The following is an 18,093-nucleotide window of genomic DNA, read 5'->3' on the forward strand; positions in this document are numbered from 1 at the left end:
GGGGCCAGCACGCGTTCCTGGAAGTGACCGCTGGCCGCAGCAGGGTCGCTGTGCACTTGAGGTCCCAGCCACCAGAATTATGATGCCGTTTTTAAGACAGAGTGTTATGTGTTTGCCTGGGAGTTGTGCATGTGTGAACAGGTGTCGGCCGGCTCATCTCCAGGGTCCTGCTCCCTGGGCCTTTGCTTGCCCTGCAGTTCCTGACCTGTGGGAGGAAGGGGAGGAGAAAAGTCTGCTGTGGAAAAGTAACTATGGGAGTTGTGGCATACCATTGGTTTATTTTCGACTGGTGACTTTCTGGGGCTTGCGGGGCTGGGGTTGTCTGCCCTGCTGGCTGCATGAGCTGGTGCAGTGTGGTGTTCTTCAGCTTGGGGTACGTGCATTATGCTGCTCGTGGGGGATTGCACCTCTCCAAGCACCCAGAAATGAACTTCCTGGTGCTGCCTTTTTTCTTTTTAAGATTTATTTTTACTGGACAGTCAGATATACAGAGAGGAGGAGAGACCAAGAGGAAGATCTTCTGTCCGATGATTCACTCCTGAAACAGGCACAATGGCTGGAGCTGAGCCAAACTGAAGCTAGGAGTCAGGAGCCTCTTCTGGGTCTCCCACACGAGTGCAGGGTCCCAAGACCCTGGTGCCCATATGGGATCCGGGTACATGCAAGGCGAGGACTTTAGCCATTTGGCTATTGCATTGGGCCTGGTGCTGCCCAGTCCTCTTCTTGCCTTGTGAGAGTAACTTGGGTGGCACAGGGTGCCTGGGTGGATGGGTGGGTTGGTGCTAATGAGCTGCCTAGCTGTGAGAACCAGATTGGGGGAGGCAGGTGTATCGGGTTAAGAGATGTCACCTTGTGTGTGCTCCTCCAGCATGGTCGAGGGCGGGGCCAGCTGGTTCTCGCATCTCATTCAACTTGGGTGCTTTGCTTGACTGTTCTGGGCTTCCTTCTCATCTGTAGAATAGATTGTGATTATTGTGTTAAAATTACCTTTAGGTTATGTCTTCTAAATTTGTAAATGTATCCTTTTTTTCTCTGTGTATTCTATATTTTTAACATAAATCCTTTAGGCTGGAGGACCAGCTGCTTTTCTCTTGATCACAGCTTCTTAGACGTGTCCACACTGTTTTCCAATGTTGAGGCTTAACCCAACCAGAGCGTGCAGAGAAAAATATTTTGGGATGAGTGGGCAGATGTGGGCGTGGCCTCAGCAATATGAATGTGGTCTCGATGATGGTGCAGGGTGGTCTGGGTGTAGTCTGGGAGGTGTGAGCATGATCTTGGTGATGTGTCTTTCCCACAGGTGCTGTGAGTGGCTGAGATGCTGTGGTGGAGGGGATCCCAGACCCCGCACTGTCTGGTTGGGGCACCCCGAGAAGAGGGACCAGAGGTATCCTCGAAATGTCATCAACAATCAGAAGTACAATTTTTTCACCTTTCTTCCTGGGGTAAGTGCCAACGGAGTCATGGTTTTTTTTTTTTTTTTTCTCTACCCAGCACGAATTTCTGTGGTTCTACCAGTTTTAGAAGTGTGAGTTCTCTGCCAGACTTGGAGACTACCTCATTTCTCTTGTGTCGTCCTTGGCCTGGCACCTGGAGGAGCTACCTTCTGTGTGTGAGGTCCTGATGCTTCCCTGAGCCACATGGGATTAAATTCACGTCTATGCTTGGTGCAAGAACGTGGCCTTGTAACCAAAACATGGAAGAGGAATGCACCTGGTCCTTAAAATCCACCCCTCAGTAGAGGGAAGGTGGCCTGGCCAGTTGTCGCACCCACACGGTCATGGGCATGTACTCAGCAACCCTCCCCTCTAAGGCATGTGGCTGGCATGTTTGTCACTGGCCAGTGTGATCTCCTCATGCACCTGTCGACTTAGCAGCACCAGCAGTCAGGTCCCATGTGAGAAGGACCAAAGTGGCCATGTCTCATATCAATATCGAGTGGTTGAGTATCCTGGAGTTAGGTCAGCTGGAATCCTTTTCAGAGATGACTGTGTCATTTGAAATACTCATTTATTATTTTGTTTATTTGAAAGGCAGACAGACATACACACATGACACAGAGAGGGATCTGCCATCCATTGGTTCACTCCCCAAGTGCCCATGATAGCTGGGAGCTTAATATGGGTCTTCCACAGGGGTGGCAAGACCCTAGGGTGTGCTTTAGCAGGTGCCTGGGACTTGAACCCCAGTACACTGACATTGGGTGTGGGCATCGCACGTCATGTCTTTTACTTACTTATTTATTTATTTTTAAAGATTTATTTATTTTTGGGTCCAGTGTGATGGATCAACTGGCTAAATCCTCCACCTCCAAACCCTGGGGTCCCACTAGACCCTGGTTTGTGTCCCAGCTGCCCCACTTCCCTTCCAGCTCCCTGCCTGTGGCCTGGGAAAGCAATGGAGGATGGCCCAAAGTCTTGGGACCCTGCACCCGTGTGGGAGACCCAGAAGAAGCTCCTGGTTTCAGATTGGCTCAGCTTTGGCTGTTGTGGCCACTTGGGAAGTGAGCCAACGATCACCACCATCCTGAATGTGGTGCTTACGACATCTGGGTCTGTCATGATTCCCTTCTGTTATAGAGGACACTGTAATACTAAATGACACGTGGCAGCGTGAAGCCCCCTGTGAGAGGGGACACAGCATAAACGCCACATTCTGATGCAACAGAGTCAGTCATTGTCACTGCCTTCCCGGAGACTTCCAACTGCCTTAGCCCAGGCGCCTGAGCGACCCCCATTCGCCCAGCCCTGACTGCCCAGCCCCCATCTGGCCAGCCCTGACCGTCTGCCGCCTTGTCTGCCTCCAGGTGCTGTTCAACCAGTTCAAGTACTTCTTCAACCTCTATTTCTTACTTCTCGCCTGTTCCCAGTTTGTTCCTGAGATGAGGCTCGGTGCGCTGTACACATACTGGGTTCCCCTGGTGAGTAGCGTGGTGTGGCGGGACAGGACTTGCTCAGTCACCTTAACAGTCTGGGGGCAGAAGCTTGCTTGCTTCTCTCACCCCAAGAGTCTGGATGGGAAGGATGTCCCCGGGGGGGCATGCTGGGGGGCCCTGAGCTATTTCCGTTTTGACCTCGCATCCTGGGCTGTAACGAGCGCACAGCCTCTGCCGTTCTTGCAGTGTGCCTCTCTGGGAACAGTGCCCTGGTCCAGTCTTCTGTGGATAGTTCTGGCATGCCTATTGGAGGTAGCATGATCCTGGACTCTGGGAGCATCATGGCAAGGAAGAAAGGCAATCGCCCCCCCAAACAGGCTCCATTCAAATGTTTTTTGGAGATCTGATTTTCAACGTGCAGGCTTGGAAGAGTAGCAGAACCTGCATTAGTGCCTGGGCAGCAAAGCGGGCTTTTCTTTCTTCCTTACGTCCTTTGGGCAAGTGGTGATTTGGCTCCTGGTGTGTGCCAGACACTGTGCTCGGTGCTGGAGATGCAGTGATGAAGGGAATGGATCAATAGTGAACAGGTAGGCAGGACCACTTCACCTAGTAGCAAGATGGCACAGGCTAACGCTTAGTATCTCTTGCATGGGTAGGGTTGGTTGGTGGGAGATGTGGAGGGGAACCTTAGCCAGCATGGCCTCCTGATGAGGTGAAGGGAATGGGGGCAGGCAGTGCAAGGGCCCTGTGGCAGGGAGGCAGAAATCCCACCGTCCCATGCCTGCCCAGTACCAGCTACTGCCTGTGCTCTTAGCATGGGGTGCTGTGAGCCTCGGGCAGCTGTGACCTTCAGCGCATGATGGAGATGCCAGAGGCAGCTGGGCTAACAGAGTGAAGAAGGTGTGGGAGAAGGAAACACTCGTGTGTGCTGCGTGTGTGGACAGGTGCAAGTGTGAACCAGGAGTCTTCAGACCTGAGGATCAGCACCCTCAGCATCTTATTGGAAAGTCAGATCCACAAAGAGAAGGAGAGATGGAGAAAGAAAGATCTTTTATTTGCCAGCTCACTCCCCAAGTGGTCACAATGGCTGGAGCTGACCTGATTGGAAGCCAGGAGCCCAAAGCTTCTTTTGGGTCTCCCATGCAGATGCAGGGTCCCAAGGTCTTGGGCTGTCCTCCACCACACTCCTAGACCACAAGCAGGGAGCTGTAAAGGAAGTGAAGCAGCTGGGACACAAACCAGGGCCGACATGGGATCCCGGCGCATGCAAGAAAAGGACTTTAGCTGCTAGGCTACCACATCAGGCCCCAGCCTTGGCAGTTTATGATGAAGTACCCTTATTTTATTTTAGCTGTTAGGTTCCCCATCTGCTTACTGCATACTTACATAAATTTAAATCATTTATTTATTTATTTATTTTTAAAGATTTATTCATTTTATTACAGCCAGATATACACAGAGGAGGAGAGACAGAGAGGAAGATCTTCCGTCCGATGATTCACTCCCCAAGTGAGCCGCAATGGGCCGATGCACGCCGATCCGAAGCCGGGAACCTGGAATCCCGGGGCTTTCAAGGCGAGGACTTTAGCTGCTAGGCCACTGTGCCAGGCCCTAAATCATTTATTTTTTTTTTTTTTTAAAGTCTAGTATAGACAGGATATTTATTATAGTGCCTTGTATTAGTGATTTTAAAAAAGGTGTTTTTCAAAGTTGAGTGCATTCAAGTGGCACATGGAACATGGGCATGTCCCTAGATGACCACGTGCCTTCCTTCAGCTCTGTCTGTAACTGATTTCCTCCAGTTGATTTCTCTGCGGGATCAGTTTCAGATCTTGGTTGGAACACACTGCTGCAGGCTCAAACTTGAAGTCCAGCTACGAGAGGCTGGCCATGGTGGTGTACCAGGATAATCCCCCACTTGCCATATCAGCATCTGTATAGGTGCTGGTTCGTGTCCCAGTTGCTCCACTTCTAAGCTAGCTAATGTGCCTGGGAAAGCAACATAGGATGGCTCAAAAACAAACACAAAAAAATATATATATTTTTTGGACCCTGCACGTGCGTGGGAGACCAGAAAGAAGCTCCTGCCTTCAGATTAGTTCAGTTCTGGCTGTTTTGATCATCTGGGAAGTGAGTCAGAGGATGAAAGAACTCTCTGTCTCTCCTTCTCTCTGTCAATCCACCTTTCCAATAAATATAAAATTTAAAGATTCGGCTCTGAAGGCAGTGGCTCCGAGGGCAGTGTCGGGGGCTCAGTGGGTTCGGCTCTGACTCTGCTTTGAGCAGACTTTTTGTTTGAACACTACTCATGAGCCTCACTATCCTCGTCTGTAAAGTGGAGGTGACCATGTCTACTTCCATGCGCTCTGGAAGGAGGAAATGAAATACTGCTTTTATGTAATTCCTGATGAGGAGAAAACAGAAAATTCCCAGAACATGATCTCATTTTAACGTAAAAATCCTGCCACTCATAACATTGTTCTTCATTGCTCAGGTATAGTGTTAGCATTCATTTATTTAATATATATGTATGTACATAACAAAGATTGATTTCTTTTTTTAATGTTAGAAAGGCAGATTTACAGAGAGAAGGAGAGATGGAGAGAAAGAGCTTCCATCTGCTGGTTCACTCCCCAGGTGGCTGCAACAGCCAGAGCTGAGCCGATCTGAAGCCAGGAGCTTCTTAGAGTTCTCTCGTGTGGGTGCAGGGTCCCAAGGACTTAGGGTATCTTTGTTCCTTTCCCAGCCAGAAACAGGGAGCTGGATGGGAAGAGGAACAGCTGGAACATGAACCGGCACCAAATGGGATGCTGGTCCCACAGGGCGGAGGATTAGCTTGTTGAACTGCAGTGCTGACGCCAAGTTTTAGCTTTTAATTGCTTTTTTCTTGGTATTAATAATGGGGGAGGGGGAGTGCTTCTGCAGGAGAAGATTGTTGTCCATGACGTTCTGTTCTTTGTTGGGTGATGAGATAACGAGCATAGAGTTTCCTGGTCGTCACTGAGAGAGGATCTGCGTGCGTCGAATACACGGGTCTGCAGGTTGCAGTCCTGCGGCGTTGACCTCTGCGCATGCCCACATGGATACCATCTCAGTTGAGACACAGAATTTTCCATCACCCCAAAAAGTTCCCTCCAGCCACTCTCTCATTTCTTTTTTTCCCCCCTAAGGAGATTTATTTATGTATTTGAAAGTTAGACAAAGAGGGAGAGATATTCCAAATATTCTAAATGCTGGTTCTCTCCCCAAGTGGCCGCAATGGCCAGGGTTGGGCCAGGTGGAAGCCAGGCGCTTGTTCCAAGTCTAGCAGGGGGACAGCTGGGACTTGGAACCCGTGCCCTTATGGCAGGTGTGGTGCAGTCAGTGTCTTTCCCTGCTAGGCCACATTCCCGCCCCCAGCCCCTTTCTAGACACGTCTGTGCCTGGAGGTAGCTGCATTTCTGCTTCCTGTGTCCCACAGGTTAGCTTTGCTGTAGTAAATCTGTTTTTGATGTCAACTTGGCCGAAGAGGCTCAGTGCCCTCAGAACTCTGTGTGTGTGTGTGTGTGTGTGTGTGTGTGCGCGCGCGCGCTGTCGCCAGGGTGACTTCTCTGCAGGCACACGCCACCCCCCACTGATGCTGTCTTCCTAATGCCTGTGGGCGTCAGGCCTCCTAGGACCCTGGCTGGGGTTCATTTCTTCATTTGCATCTCTTTGTAAAGCAGTTCCCAGCCTAAGGAATGGCTGGTCCTGTGTTGTGAGCAGGGCATGCGTTGTCCTTCTGGCAGTAGTGTTGATCGGCAGGGACGGTAGTGAGCAGCTCTTGTCTTTAAGCTCAGCTTTCTGCAGATGTCGTTGGGATCTACCCGGGCCACGCAGAGAGTAGTAGAGGCTGGGCCCTTTGCAAGAAGGCGCAGCAGTCAGAAGCCCCTGCTTGTGGCACAGAGAGGACCTGGGAGTAGTCCTGCAGGGAGGGGCTCTGCCCCTTGCAGGAGTTTCTGTTAGTTATTTAAAAGATTGGAGTGAGTTCTAGTTCATAGGATATTACGATATTATTACACACAGCTAATTCCCACAACCTGGTTTTTTACCGTGAGCTGAAATCACACCAGACGCAACGAGGTATCTTAGGAGGTTTATTCCAACGGGGCAGGAACAGGGTAGAGGTGGTGAAGATCAGGAAAGAAGGGGAGAGAAGAGAGAGAAGAGAGAGAAGAGAGAGAAGAGAGAGAAGAGAGAGAAGAGAGAGAAGAGAGAGAAGAGAGAGAGAGAGAGAGACCAGAGGAGGGATAAGAGAGAGAGCTGCACCTGGGGGGCGCCTTTTTGTCTGCCAGGTGCGGGGGATGGGGATTGGGAGGGATTGAGGCCAGGCCCCAGGGGATTGGCGCCTGCAGGTGAATGCCTGGGGATGATTGGCGAGTGGGCGGAGTTGGGGAGGGGGCTGGAAGATTGGGGTGGGATTCAGGTGGAATGCCAGGTTATATCTGATTGGTGGACGGCTGGACTGGCGCGAACTTCATGAGCTGTGAGGAAGAAGGAGTGGCGCCGGGTCCAGGGTGGGATATTGGAATAACTCCTTACAGTTTCCTCTCCCCTCTCTCTGAAAAGGGACCCGCACTCTGGTTTGGAGCATGCGCTGCCTTCTTCTGAGTGGCTGCAGGGGAGATGGCTGGGGATTGGAACGGGGAGGGCAGCTGAGGGGCTCTGGAGGACTCCCACAGGGCAGCTCATCCTGGGCTGCATTTATAGGGCATGCACAGCCCTTGACTCACAGCTGCGCATCTCACGGGGTCCTCGTAGCACAGTGGAGAACTCCCCCAGCTGGTCATACCCTCTGTGGATTTTTTCTTTTCTTTTTTTTAAGATTTTTTGTTTTTGTTTTTGTTTTTGGAAAAGCAGATATACACAGAGGAGGAGAGATAGAAGGAAGATCTTCCATCCACTAATTCACTCCCTAAGTGGCTGCAATGGCCAGAGCTGCTCTGATCTGAAGCCAGGAGCCAGAGGCTTCTTCTGGGTCTCCCATACGGGTGCAGGATCCCAAGGCCTTGGGCCGTCCTCGACTGCTTTCCCAGGCCACAGGCAGGGAGCTGGATGGAAAGCAGGGCTTCTGGGATTAGAAGGGATCCCGGTGTGTTCAGGGCAAGGACTTTAGCCACTGGGCTACTGCACCGGGTCTTACCATCTGTGTTTTGAGAAAATAATTGATCAGGGGAGCCAGAAACAGGCAGAGGGATGATGGGAAGGTGAGTGACTGCAAGAAGAAATGAATGAAGACTTTTGCCATTTTTGATACAAGAAAAGTGAAGTCTAGAAGGGAAATAGATGCTTGCTGAGGGTGACTCCGCCCCTTGTCCCTCCCCCACCAGGTTAGATGAATGGGGCAGCCTGGGGAGGGCGGGGCGGGCTATGGCCTTGTTAGGGTTTGCTTATAGAAGCTGGAAAGGCGCAGGTAAGGCTGAATCTCATCCCCTTGCTTGCAGGGGAGCCCAAGCTGTAGTTAAGGATACAGGGAAACGCTAGGTGGTGTTGCCCAGCTTTGTTCCCGTGGATCCTGTGTGGTCTGAAAGGCTGCCATCCCACACCCCGGGCTCTGCCCAGGCCGTGGTGTGCCTCCCTCCCTGTCACCCTCCTGCATTCTGTGTGTAAGAGCGGGGATGTGTCCTGTGTTTAGATCCTGCCTGAACAGGGAAGGTTCTTGACCCTCCGCGTGGCTCAGTCTGCAGGATGGGTTGTGGGGAAGTCAAATGAAGGTGGCGAGTGGCAGGGATGTTGGCGGCCACTGCTGCCTGCCTGCCGGGGCACCCGGGTACTGCTGGCTTTACAGCTTTATCCTTGTCCAGGCACACGTGGTAGTGTTTGTCTCGGCTGTGTGTGACTGTGTGTTCTCTAAGGGAGGTTTATAAGGAACTGGCCGCAGTGTGTGTGTTTGGGGTGACTCACAGGGCCTGCCCCGCTGCCCTCCCCCTTGGCCTCTTGGCCCTGTTGCCCCAGGCACTGGGAAGAGGCAGTCAGTTCACTGGCTCACCCTTGTCCCCGCTGTCTGCAGGGCTTCGTGCTGGCTGTCACTGTCATCCGGGAGGCCGTGGAAGAGATCCGATGCTACGTGCGGGACAAGGAAGTCAACTCCCAGGTCTACAGCCGGCTCACAGCAAGAGGTCAGCGTCCGGCTCCTGGGGCCACGGGGTTGCAACTCAATCATGGCCGCTGACAGTTAGGGGAGCAGAGTTCAAGGCCCAGGCTGCTGGTGTGCGGGCGCCGCGTGGCCAGCAGGCGCTCGGTTGCCGCGACACGAGGAAGGCCAGTGTCTGCCTGCAGCCTGGCAGGACTCAGCAGTTACCCTGGGCCTCTCGGAGTGGGTCCTGTCAAACGATGTGCACATGCATGGCCCAGAGGGCGAGGCCACCCGCACTTCATGTCCTTCCTGTGCTCGGTGCACTCCCTGCCCCTGGTGCACTCCCTGCCCCCGCCTGTCCTGGTGGAAGTGGGCAAAGGCTTTCAGAGAAACTATTGCAACAGGGACCAGCGACTTCAAAGACAAACTGTTGCAACATTGTTAGGAAGGCAAGAGATTTGCCTCCATTCTGCAGGTTCCTTTGAAGGTGACTCAGAAATCTTTGCTGTTGAGGTATGCAGGGATTGTGGTCTGATCTAGAGAAGTGAGGAGGGACGCTTTCATGATTGGCCCTGTGTTGTGCATTTTAAATGGTGGATTTTAAAGCTCCCACCCTAATGCACCCTTGGAGAAGCCCCAGTCTCTGCTGTCTCCGGCCACAGTGGGTTTACTTCACACTTGTCACTCTTGTCTGCTGTCTGCACACAGGAACAAGTGTGGACTGGAGACGGGTGATCACTGAGGTTACTCACCCAACATGGGGACTTGGGCTGTTTTAAGGGAAGCAGAGGGGCGTCAGGGCTGTGCCTTGCCTTGAGGAAAAGGAGGGTTCTGGAAGAGGGGAGGTCTCTAGATGGCCCAGGCTCAGACTCCAGAGCAGGCTCTGAGCCACCTTCGGCCCCTCCAGGGCTGCAGGCCTCTGGGGGTGGGGGGCTTCTCTGCAGGAGAAGTTTCCGTGGGATTTGTTTTGGGTGCAAAACCAGAAAAAAATGGAAACTCTGATGCTGTCTGCAAAGATTGTGCTGTCGCAGTTGGTAGTTGCAGAGGCATGCAAGTCTCTGGGCAGGTGCTTAGAGTTGGCGAAAGTTGCCAGTGAGAAGAATCGGCACACTCTTTGCAGAGGCAGGCAACCTGGGCCTTTCCCGTGGTAGTCAGAAGGCCCCTTTGGGGTCATTTTTTGGTGACTGGTGTACCTTAACTCCTCTCCCAGGTAAAACATTCTGTCCTCAGCGCTGAAAATGCAGAGTAGCCAGCCTAAGCCGCCCTAAGCAGGGTGCCGTGGGGAGGAGCTCCAGGCTCTACCCTTGCTCACTTTGCAGTGGCTTTCTTGGACAAGGTGCTAGGAGAATTGGTAGAGCTTGCCAGCATGAGGCACTGGCTGCCTGTGGCCAGTCCCCAGGGTGGTGGTGTGGCAGGCAGCAGTACCGGGAGGCGGCACCTGGGTCCCAACCTGTCTTGAAAGCCCAGCCTCAGGCTGCAGCTGCCACAACCTGTGCTGGTTTCCGTGATCCATGTGTGGGGCAGTGCTGGGCTGGGTTCTGTATCCGCTCATGGGCTGGTGCCAGACTGTATTCTGTGACCCATGAGTGGGGAAGCTTAACTCACCACGCCAGGCTGGGAGGCCGTGGCAGAGGAACAGTGGGGCTTTTAGCGCCTCCCTGCTGAAATAAAAATACTTCCTGAGCAGAACGTTTCATCTCCATTTAGGAAGTTCAGGTGCAAAATCAAAGAAATCAGTCCATACCCTTGCATGGCAATTTTTTTTTTTTATAATTTACCACATCAGTTCTTTTTCCCTTTAAACAGAACTTTCTTCTGTTTTGAAATTGACATGTCTTTGGACAAATCTATGGGTTATAGTGTGATAGTTCAACACACAAATACTGTGTGTAATGGTCAGATCAGAATAATTGGTCAGTCACCTCCAACACCATTTTTGGCATTCATATGAAAACTTTTTCATTTTTAAAATTTTATTTTTAATATCAACATCATTGAAAAGGATGTAAACCCATGTGGGCCTCCAAGTAGGACGGGTAGGGCTGAGGTACAGAGGAAGGTGGATAGGAAAAATGTTTTAGTTCTTTTCATAGTATTTATTTATTTATTTTTTAATTTTTAATTTTTTTATCTTAGGAGGTTTATTCCAGTGGGACAGGAACAGGGTAGAGGGAAGGGGAGGGGGAGGAGGGGAAGAAGAGAGAGGAGAGCCTCCCCTGGGGGCCTTTTTGTCTGCCAGGTGTGGAGGGTGGTGATTGGGAGGGATTGAGGGCAGGCCCCAGGGGATTGGCAACTGCAGGTTAATGTCTAGGGATGATTGGTGAGTGGGCAGGATTGGGGAAGGGGCTGGAAGATTGGGGGTGTGATTCTCAGGTGAAATGCCAGGTTACATCTGATTGGTGGATGGCTGGACTGGCGCAAATTTCGTGAGCTGTGAGGAAGAAGAAATGGCGCCGGGTCCAGGGTGGGGTATTCGAATAACTCCTTCCATTCCTCCCTTTTGTTATATATAAAGGAAGAGGGGCATTGTTCTCTATGGCTTCTTGGAGCTGTTTTCTATTGGCAGTGGTTGCAGCCTGGTGGGAGGAATGGGAGATGGAGGGACGCTTCTATTCCTGCAAAAGAAACTGGTTAATGGTTTGACTAAAAAAAAATGTTTACATTTCAGTGGATGGGAACGGAGGCAAGGGTTGTTAAGAGTCCTTTTGAAAAGGTGGCTTGAGTTCTTTTTCTCTTAGCCAGGCCTGCTTGTACTTTGTTCATTGATTCTTCATTACTCCTGAATGGTCAGCGTAGACAGGGTAGCTTCACCAGGAACCAGACTCTGACTGCCTATCATAGGGGTAAAGGGACGATGACCGCTCTAGCTTCTTCGAGCTGAAAGGGGGCGTTGTTGAGTAACTGCAGGAGTTGGGGGTTCTAGAGGTTCCTGGTAGAAGGTAGAAGTCATCAGATGTCTGAAGTACTGCCTGGCACTTGAAGGTTTCTCTTTGCTGAAGTCTAGATGACAAAACACATCATAATTATAATTGCTCCCAACCTAACAGGTCATGAGTTCAGTTAGAAACCCAGTTGGAATACTTGGGCTTTAGTCCCCTATAAAATCTGCCCCCAGATCTTGGAGTGTATTTTAAAAATATATTTATTTTGTTTATTTGAAAGGAAGAGGGGAAAGTGGGAGGTGGAGTAGAAAGAGAGAGAGAGAGAGAGAGATTAATCTGCCCTCTACTGGTTCACTCCTCCAGTATCCGCAATGTGCGGGGAGGGCTGGGTCAAAGCCACAAGCCCAGAGCTTCAGGCCTCATGTGGGTGGCGGGGCCCTTCTCTGTGCTCTCCCAGGTATAACACCAAGGAGTTAGATTGGAGACAGAGCAGCTGGCACTTGAGCCAGCACTCCAATATGGGAGAGTGGCCCTGCAACTGGTGGCTTAACCATGAAAGCTTTTTTTTAAAAAAAAAAAAGTTTATTGATTTGATACAGACAGATGGTAGCTCACTCTAAGTGCTCACAGCAGAGACCAGGAGTTGGGAAATTGATCCGGGTCTCTCACATGGGCAGTGGGCATATAGTGACTGTGGCATCCGTGCTGCCTTCCAGGGTCTGCCTTGGCAGGAACTTGGAGGCACAGGTAGAGCCCAGGCACTCTGCCATAGGATGCAGGGGCACAGCACTGCCCCCCATGTGAAATCTTCACACTGTCTGTGAGGTTCAGATGTTCAGAAACCAGAGAGTCTTGATGGCTGCATTAGGTCATCATAATGTCACCATCCTATGTCATGGCCTGATTCATAACAGCAGCAACTTCACTAATGCAGATTTTGTTTTTAAAGTTGTGTAGAAGGCAGGCAGGGAGAGATCTCCCAGCTGCTGGTTTAGTCCCCAGAGGTCTGCCATGTGGAAGCCAGGAGGTTAGAATTTGGTCCCGGTTTCCCTGTGGGGTGGCAGGGGTTCCTCTGCTTGAGCCTTCTGCTTCCTGGGGTGTGCAGTTGCAGGAATCTGGAATTCCCAACAGAGCCATGAGGGAAACACAGGGATTTCCATATGGGAGGCAGGTGGCATCTGAAGGAGTGAACTAAACACTTGGCTGCAGTATCATTTTTTATTTTGAAAAACATATATGCAAGACTGAGTTGACCTGGGGAAGTTAGCTAGGGGAAGAGAGTTTGCATCCAGTGGATCACTCCCCAAATGGCTTCAGTGACCAGGGCTGGGCCAGGACAAACCCAGGATTCTAGAACTCTGCATCTGTCTTCGGGTGCAGGGCCCAAGCACTGGAGCCATCTTCTGCTACTTTCCCGGGCACATGATCATGAAGTTGCATTATAAGTGGAGCATCCAGGACTTGAACTGGCACTATGAGGTAGGATGTGGACATGACAGGTAGAAGTTTAACTTGCCGTGCCACTTGTCAGCCCACTCTACTATAGTGTTTTTTTGTTTGGTTAGTTTTTTTAAAATATATTAATTTGAAAGGCAAATTTATAGGGAACAAGAGATAGATAGAGAGGTCTTCCATCTGCTGGTTCACTTCTCAAATGATCACAACAGCCAAAGCTGAGCTGATCTTGTGGGGAATGGGTGCTAAAGCCGCTCCTGGGATTGGGAGGGGCCGTCGCAAGATGGCGGCTGGCCCAGGGCCAAGAGGCGGAGTCGGTCTTGCCAGCAGGTAAATAGGAAGTCACAGGGATAGGCTAATGCTCCCGCTGTGATTACCAGCCTATCACGTAGCGCCAAGTGGACCCATGGGGAGAAGTGATTGGTGGAGAACTATATAAAAGTAGCTGGTAAAAGCTAGGTGTGGACGACAGGGGACGACAGGGGACGACGGACGAAGGACAGGACGGATGGACAGACGGATGAAAACGGACGAGAAAGACTGGGGGGCGGGAAGAAGGGTGGCAGACAGAAGATGGGATGAGGAAGAAGGAAAACGGGCGGGAGGAAGGGTGCCGGAGAGAAAGTAGAAAAGAGGGATACAGACAGAAGCAGCAAAAGCAGGACGGAGAGACGGGGCCAAGAACAGAGAAATGCAGCCGAAAGTGCGGGAAGAAATATGGGAAGAAGGGTGGCGGAAAGAGGGCTGGAGAGCGGCAGAGGAAAGCTTAGACCAATGGGGACAGCGGAGTGGAGATAAGGTTTTAAACACAGCCACTTTTGGCAGTGAAGGGTCCGGTTGCCAGCTTCTCCCGGACCCCCAAGAGTATGACTCAGCGTTTTAGTGTCGCTGCAGCCCAGCAGATCTGAAACCGGGAACTAAGAACCTCTTCTGGGTTTCCCACATGGGTGCAGGGTCCCAAGGATTTGGCTGTCTCCATCTGCTCTCCCAGGCCACAAGCAGGGAGCTGGATGGGAAGTGGAGCAGCTGGGATATGAACTGGAGCCCTTATGGGATCTCAATGTATGCAAGGCAAGGATTTAGCCACTAGGCTATTGTGCCAGAGCCCCTAACATTTTAAATTATAGTTTGTTCAAGATGCATCTGAAACAGTGCCCCAATTGAGTTTTATTAATTTATTATTTGAAAGGCAGAGTTATAGAGGGAAGGAGAGAAGGAGGAACAGAGAGAAAGATCTTGTATCTGCAGGTTCCCTCCCCAAATAGCTGAACAGCAAGGAGGTGGATCAGCTGGGTCTTGAACCGTAGGTGGCATAGCCTGCTCTTCCATGTCGCTGGTCCTGCTGTCAGACATTTTAAAACATTTCTGAGTCCAGAGTCCTTACCTGGCCTCCTTGTTCACCGGTGGACAAGCTGTTGGAAGCCGTGGGAGGGATGCTTTTCAATAGAAGAGCGTTTTCCTCTTCCTGCCTTCACATTCAGACTTGATGGGAGATCTAGAGTGGCTGTAGTTCTGAATGATTTTTTATGCTTTCATTATAGAGCTGTCTGCCTGGACTCACACCATTCACTGGCACTGGGATCAAAACAAAACAAAAAACCTAAAGCCAGCGATGAAGCCCAGCATGGTCTGGTGTTGCTGACCACAGGATATGGGTGGGTCTGGGAAGAATACTTAGTGAAGGAGTTCTTTCTCTTTGTACCTGCCTTCCCCCAGACTGAAGTTTAATCTTGAAAAAGGGAACCCTTTTCACATGGCCAGAGAAATTGGATTTGCATTTTCAGGAGAGAAATTCCATGGGTCTTCATGTCAGAAATGCTTTCCCAGACTGATCAAGGCTAAGTGAATTAGGCAGGTCATTAGCCTGGAAGGAAAGTGCAGACAGAAATGTAATTGGCACAGTAGCTGATGCTCCATTCCTGTTGCGGGCAGCTGTGCCGACGTTAGCCATGAGTCAGAAGGCAGAGTTACAGTAAGAGAGGGGATGGGGTGGGGGCGAGAGCTTCCATCAAGCCTTAAATGACCACGATGGCCAGGCCTTGGCCAAAGCCAGGAGCCTGGGACTCTGTTCAGGTCCCCATGTGGATAGCAGGGGCCCAAGCCCTGCTTTCCCAGCTGCATGAACAGGGAGCTGGATGGGAAGTGGAACAGCTAGGCCTCCATCTGTCACAGGTGATGGCTTGTGGGCCCAAGTCAGGTTTGTGGACAAGGAGAGACTCTCTGTTCAGCTGCGCAGATCTGTGTGGTTAAATAATAATTATAATATTAAAGTAACACAGAAGAAACCACAGCTGGTGCCTTTCTGCTGCCGGTTCTTTCTGAATAGTATGTGTCCGTGCTCTCTACTCAGTTTTTCCAGTTACACACTCAGCTGTCACCCCAGGGCCCGCATGGGGCTATTAATTGGGGTTGGTGCCATCAGGTGTCTTGGTCTTAAGGGTGCTTGTTCTTCTCTTTGGCCTTGCAGTGTTCCTCTGCAGTGAGACTCGGTTAGGAAGATGCTGTTGGTGATGGGCAGGTCTTTTGCTACTGTTCCCTTCCGGGGCCCAAGTACTGCTGGTGTTTTCAAAGTTCAAACTGTGCAGACAAGGCAGGCCTGTGACAAGCGCTCTACGCTTTTTTGAAGAAGGGGGTTGGAGGAATGGCCTTTTAGGTGTGTTGTAGCGAAGCTGTGGGGCAGAACCTGGGGTAGGGATGGCACGTTGGGTCCCAGGAGTGTGGCAGTCCCTTCCAGGGATTCCCTGTTTCAGGTCTGGAACCTCAGCATGTCTGAGACTTATTTGAAACATTTTGCTAAATACTTTCTTAGGCCGTCTCTGACAGATTTGAGAAGTTCCTGCAGATTCCTAGGATCCTGTGTTTGCCCTAAGTATTCAGTTTCACTTTATTAAAAAAAAAGTCACGGGTAAACTGAGCCTATCCACCGCTTTAAAAAACCAACAGACTGCAAGATCTGCCTTGCAAATTACATTGTCATCTTTTCCAGCAGCACCCCCACCCCGTCCCACCCCTTGGGTGTCTGCCTCTTCATCCTTTGTGGGCCCCATAAGCCAGCAAGACCATTTCTAATATTTATTTTAAAAGCCTCTGTTGGTTATAAACTTGTTACATTTAAACTTCAGCTTTTTTTTTTAAAGTTCTCACTATTTTAAACAAAAGCTGCAGGAAGTGCTAGTGATATTTATAATAATACTTCTGAACCCTTTGCCTGTTTCCACAGAAGCAGCCTTTCCTGGGGCTTTAGGGGGTACACACAGTGGTATTTGAATATGAAAATTTCAGGTCTAACGCACTGAACTGCGCTGGGTGTTTTAACGTGAACCCCAGGAAATGTACACATGGAGCCGAATTTACAACTCATCACTGTCACAGTTAGATTAGAGAGCCAGCCAGAGGGTCCTACATTAACCAGGGCCAGCGCCTGGAGGCTGCACAAAGCAGCCGGTGTCCCTCCCGCGTGCGCAATGAAAAATGCAAGTACAGCTGGAGGTGTTTGGGGGTCAAAACCGAGGCCCATGCCCACCAGGGCCCTGGAATTTATTCTTTAAAATGTGTTATTTTTTTTGGCAGGCTGTTCTGCGGTTGGAATTGTCCCTCCCTCGTTTTGGCTTGGGGACACATCTGGTTTCTCTGCGCGGTGCAGACAAGCTGCTCTTATTTGGAAGCTCTCATCCGTGAAAGGCAGGGTTTGGGCTCCATGCGTTTGCTTATGGAAGGCGTGGGGTCCAGCGCTGTAGAAATAAACAGCTGTGGTGACTGGAAGTTTGTTCCCTGTTGTCAACGGAGCCCGAGGGTTCACTCGCCCTGAGTGGCGAAAGCCGAAAGGGGCCAATCTGTCAGCAGACCTTTGCTGGTGGAAGATGTGCTGGGCAGGGAATTTTTCCACTCGGCTTTTGCAAACTCTCCTTCCCACCTTCTGCAGAGTCTCTGTGAATATGTTTTTTTTTTTCAAAGATTTATTTTATTTATTTGAAGGCAGAATTAAAGAGGGCGGGAGACAAAGTTCACTTTTCTAGTGCACTCTTCAAATGGCCGCAGTAGCCAAGGCTGAACCAGGTCAAAACCGGGAGTCGGCAGCTACATCCAGGTCTCCCACGTGGGTGCAGAGGCCAAACACTTGGACCCTCTTCTGCCTTGCCAGTTGCATCAGCAGGGAGCTGGATCTGAAGTGGAACAACCAGGACTCCAGCGCCCCTTAGGGATGCTAGTGTTGCAGAAAGTAGTCTTACCCACTATGCCACAGCAGTGGCCCCTCTCTGAATGTATTTTAAAATCCTGGCGCCTAGCAATGGGCTCAGGGGTGTTACAGGGTCTAGAAGAGTCCAGTATGCTCTGTGATGGATTCAGTGTTAAGGACAGGCCAGGCCCTCTGGTGTGCTTGAAAGGAGATTCCTGGGTATTATTATTTTTAATGTTTCTTTTCCTTTGCTTGAAAGGCAGAACGGGCAGTTCACTAGTTCCCTCTGCAATTGCTCCTGACGGCCAGGACAAGACCCAGCTCCAGACAGGAGCCCAGAACCCGATGCAGTCTCCCACATGGGTGGCAGGGGCTGGAGTGCTTGAGTCATCCTCCACTGTCCCTCTTGAGCGGGGAGCTGAGTCCACAGCCGTGGCTTGAGGGGACACAGGACCCGGGAAGCAAGCCGTGGCTTGAGCCACAGGTGTCCCAGGGACGGCTGACTTGCTGGGCCGTAATGCTGGTTGGTTTTCCTGGCTTGTTGTCACTTTCCTCCTGTGTGAGCTACAGAATTCACAGTCCCAGGGCAAAATGACAATGTGAGGCTTCA

General features: G+C 50.9%; 1 protein-coding gene across 1 annotated transcript in view; it reads left to right on the forward strand.

Moving 5' to 3' along the window:
• The window catches only part of ATP9A (ATPase phospholipid transporting 9A (putative)), a 97,572-nt gene that overhangs the window by 19,707 nt on the left and 59,772 nt on the right, over positions 1-18,093 (forward strand). Inside the window, exons 2-4 of the mRNA XM_058679605.1 lie at positions 1,301-1,445; positions 2,807-2,920; positions 8,904-9,012. Coding sequence (XP_058535588.1) covers positions 1,301-1,445; positions 2,807-2,920; positions 8,904-9,012 — 368 coding nt within the window. The remainder of the gene's footprint in view (positions 1-1,300; positions 1,446-2,806; positions 2,921-8,903; positions 9,013-18,093) is intronic.

The sequence above is a fragment of the Ochotona princeps genome, chromosome 22 (genome assembly GCF_030435755.1).
Source record: "Ochotona princeps isolate mOchPri1 chromosome 22, mOchPri1.hap1, whole genome shotgun sequence".
NCBI lineage: Eukaryota > Metazoa > Chordata > Mammalia > Lagomorpha > Ochotonidae > Ochotona > Ochotona princeps.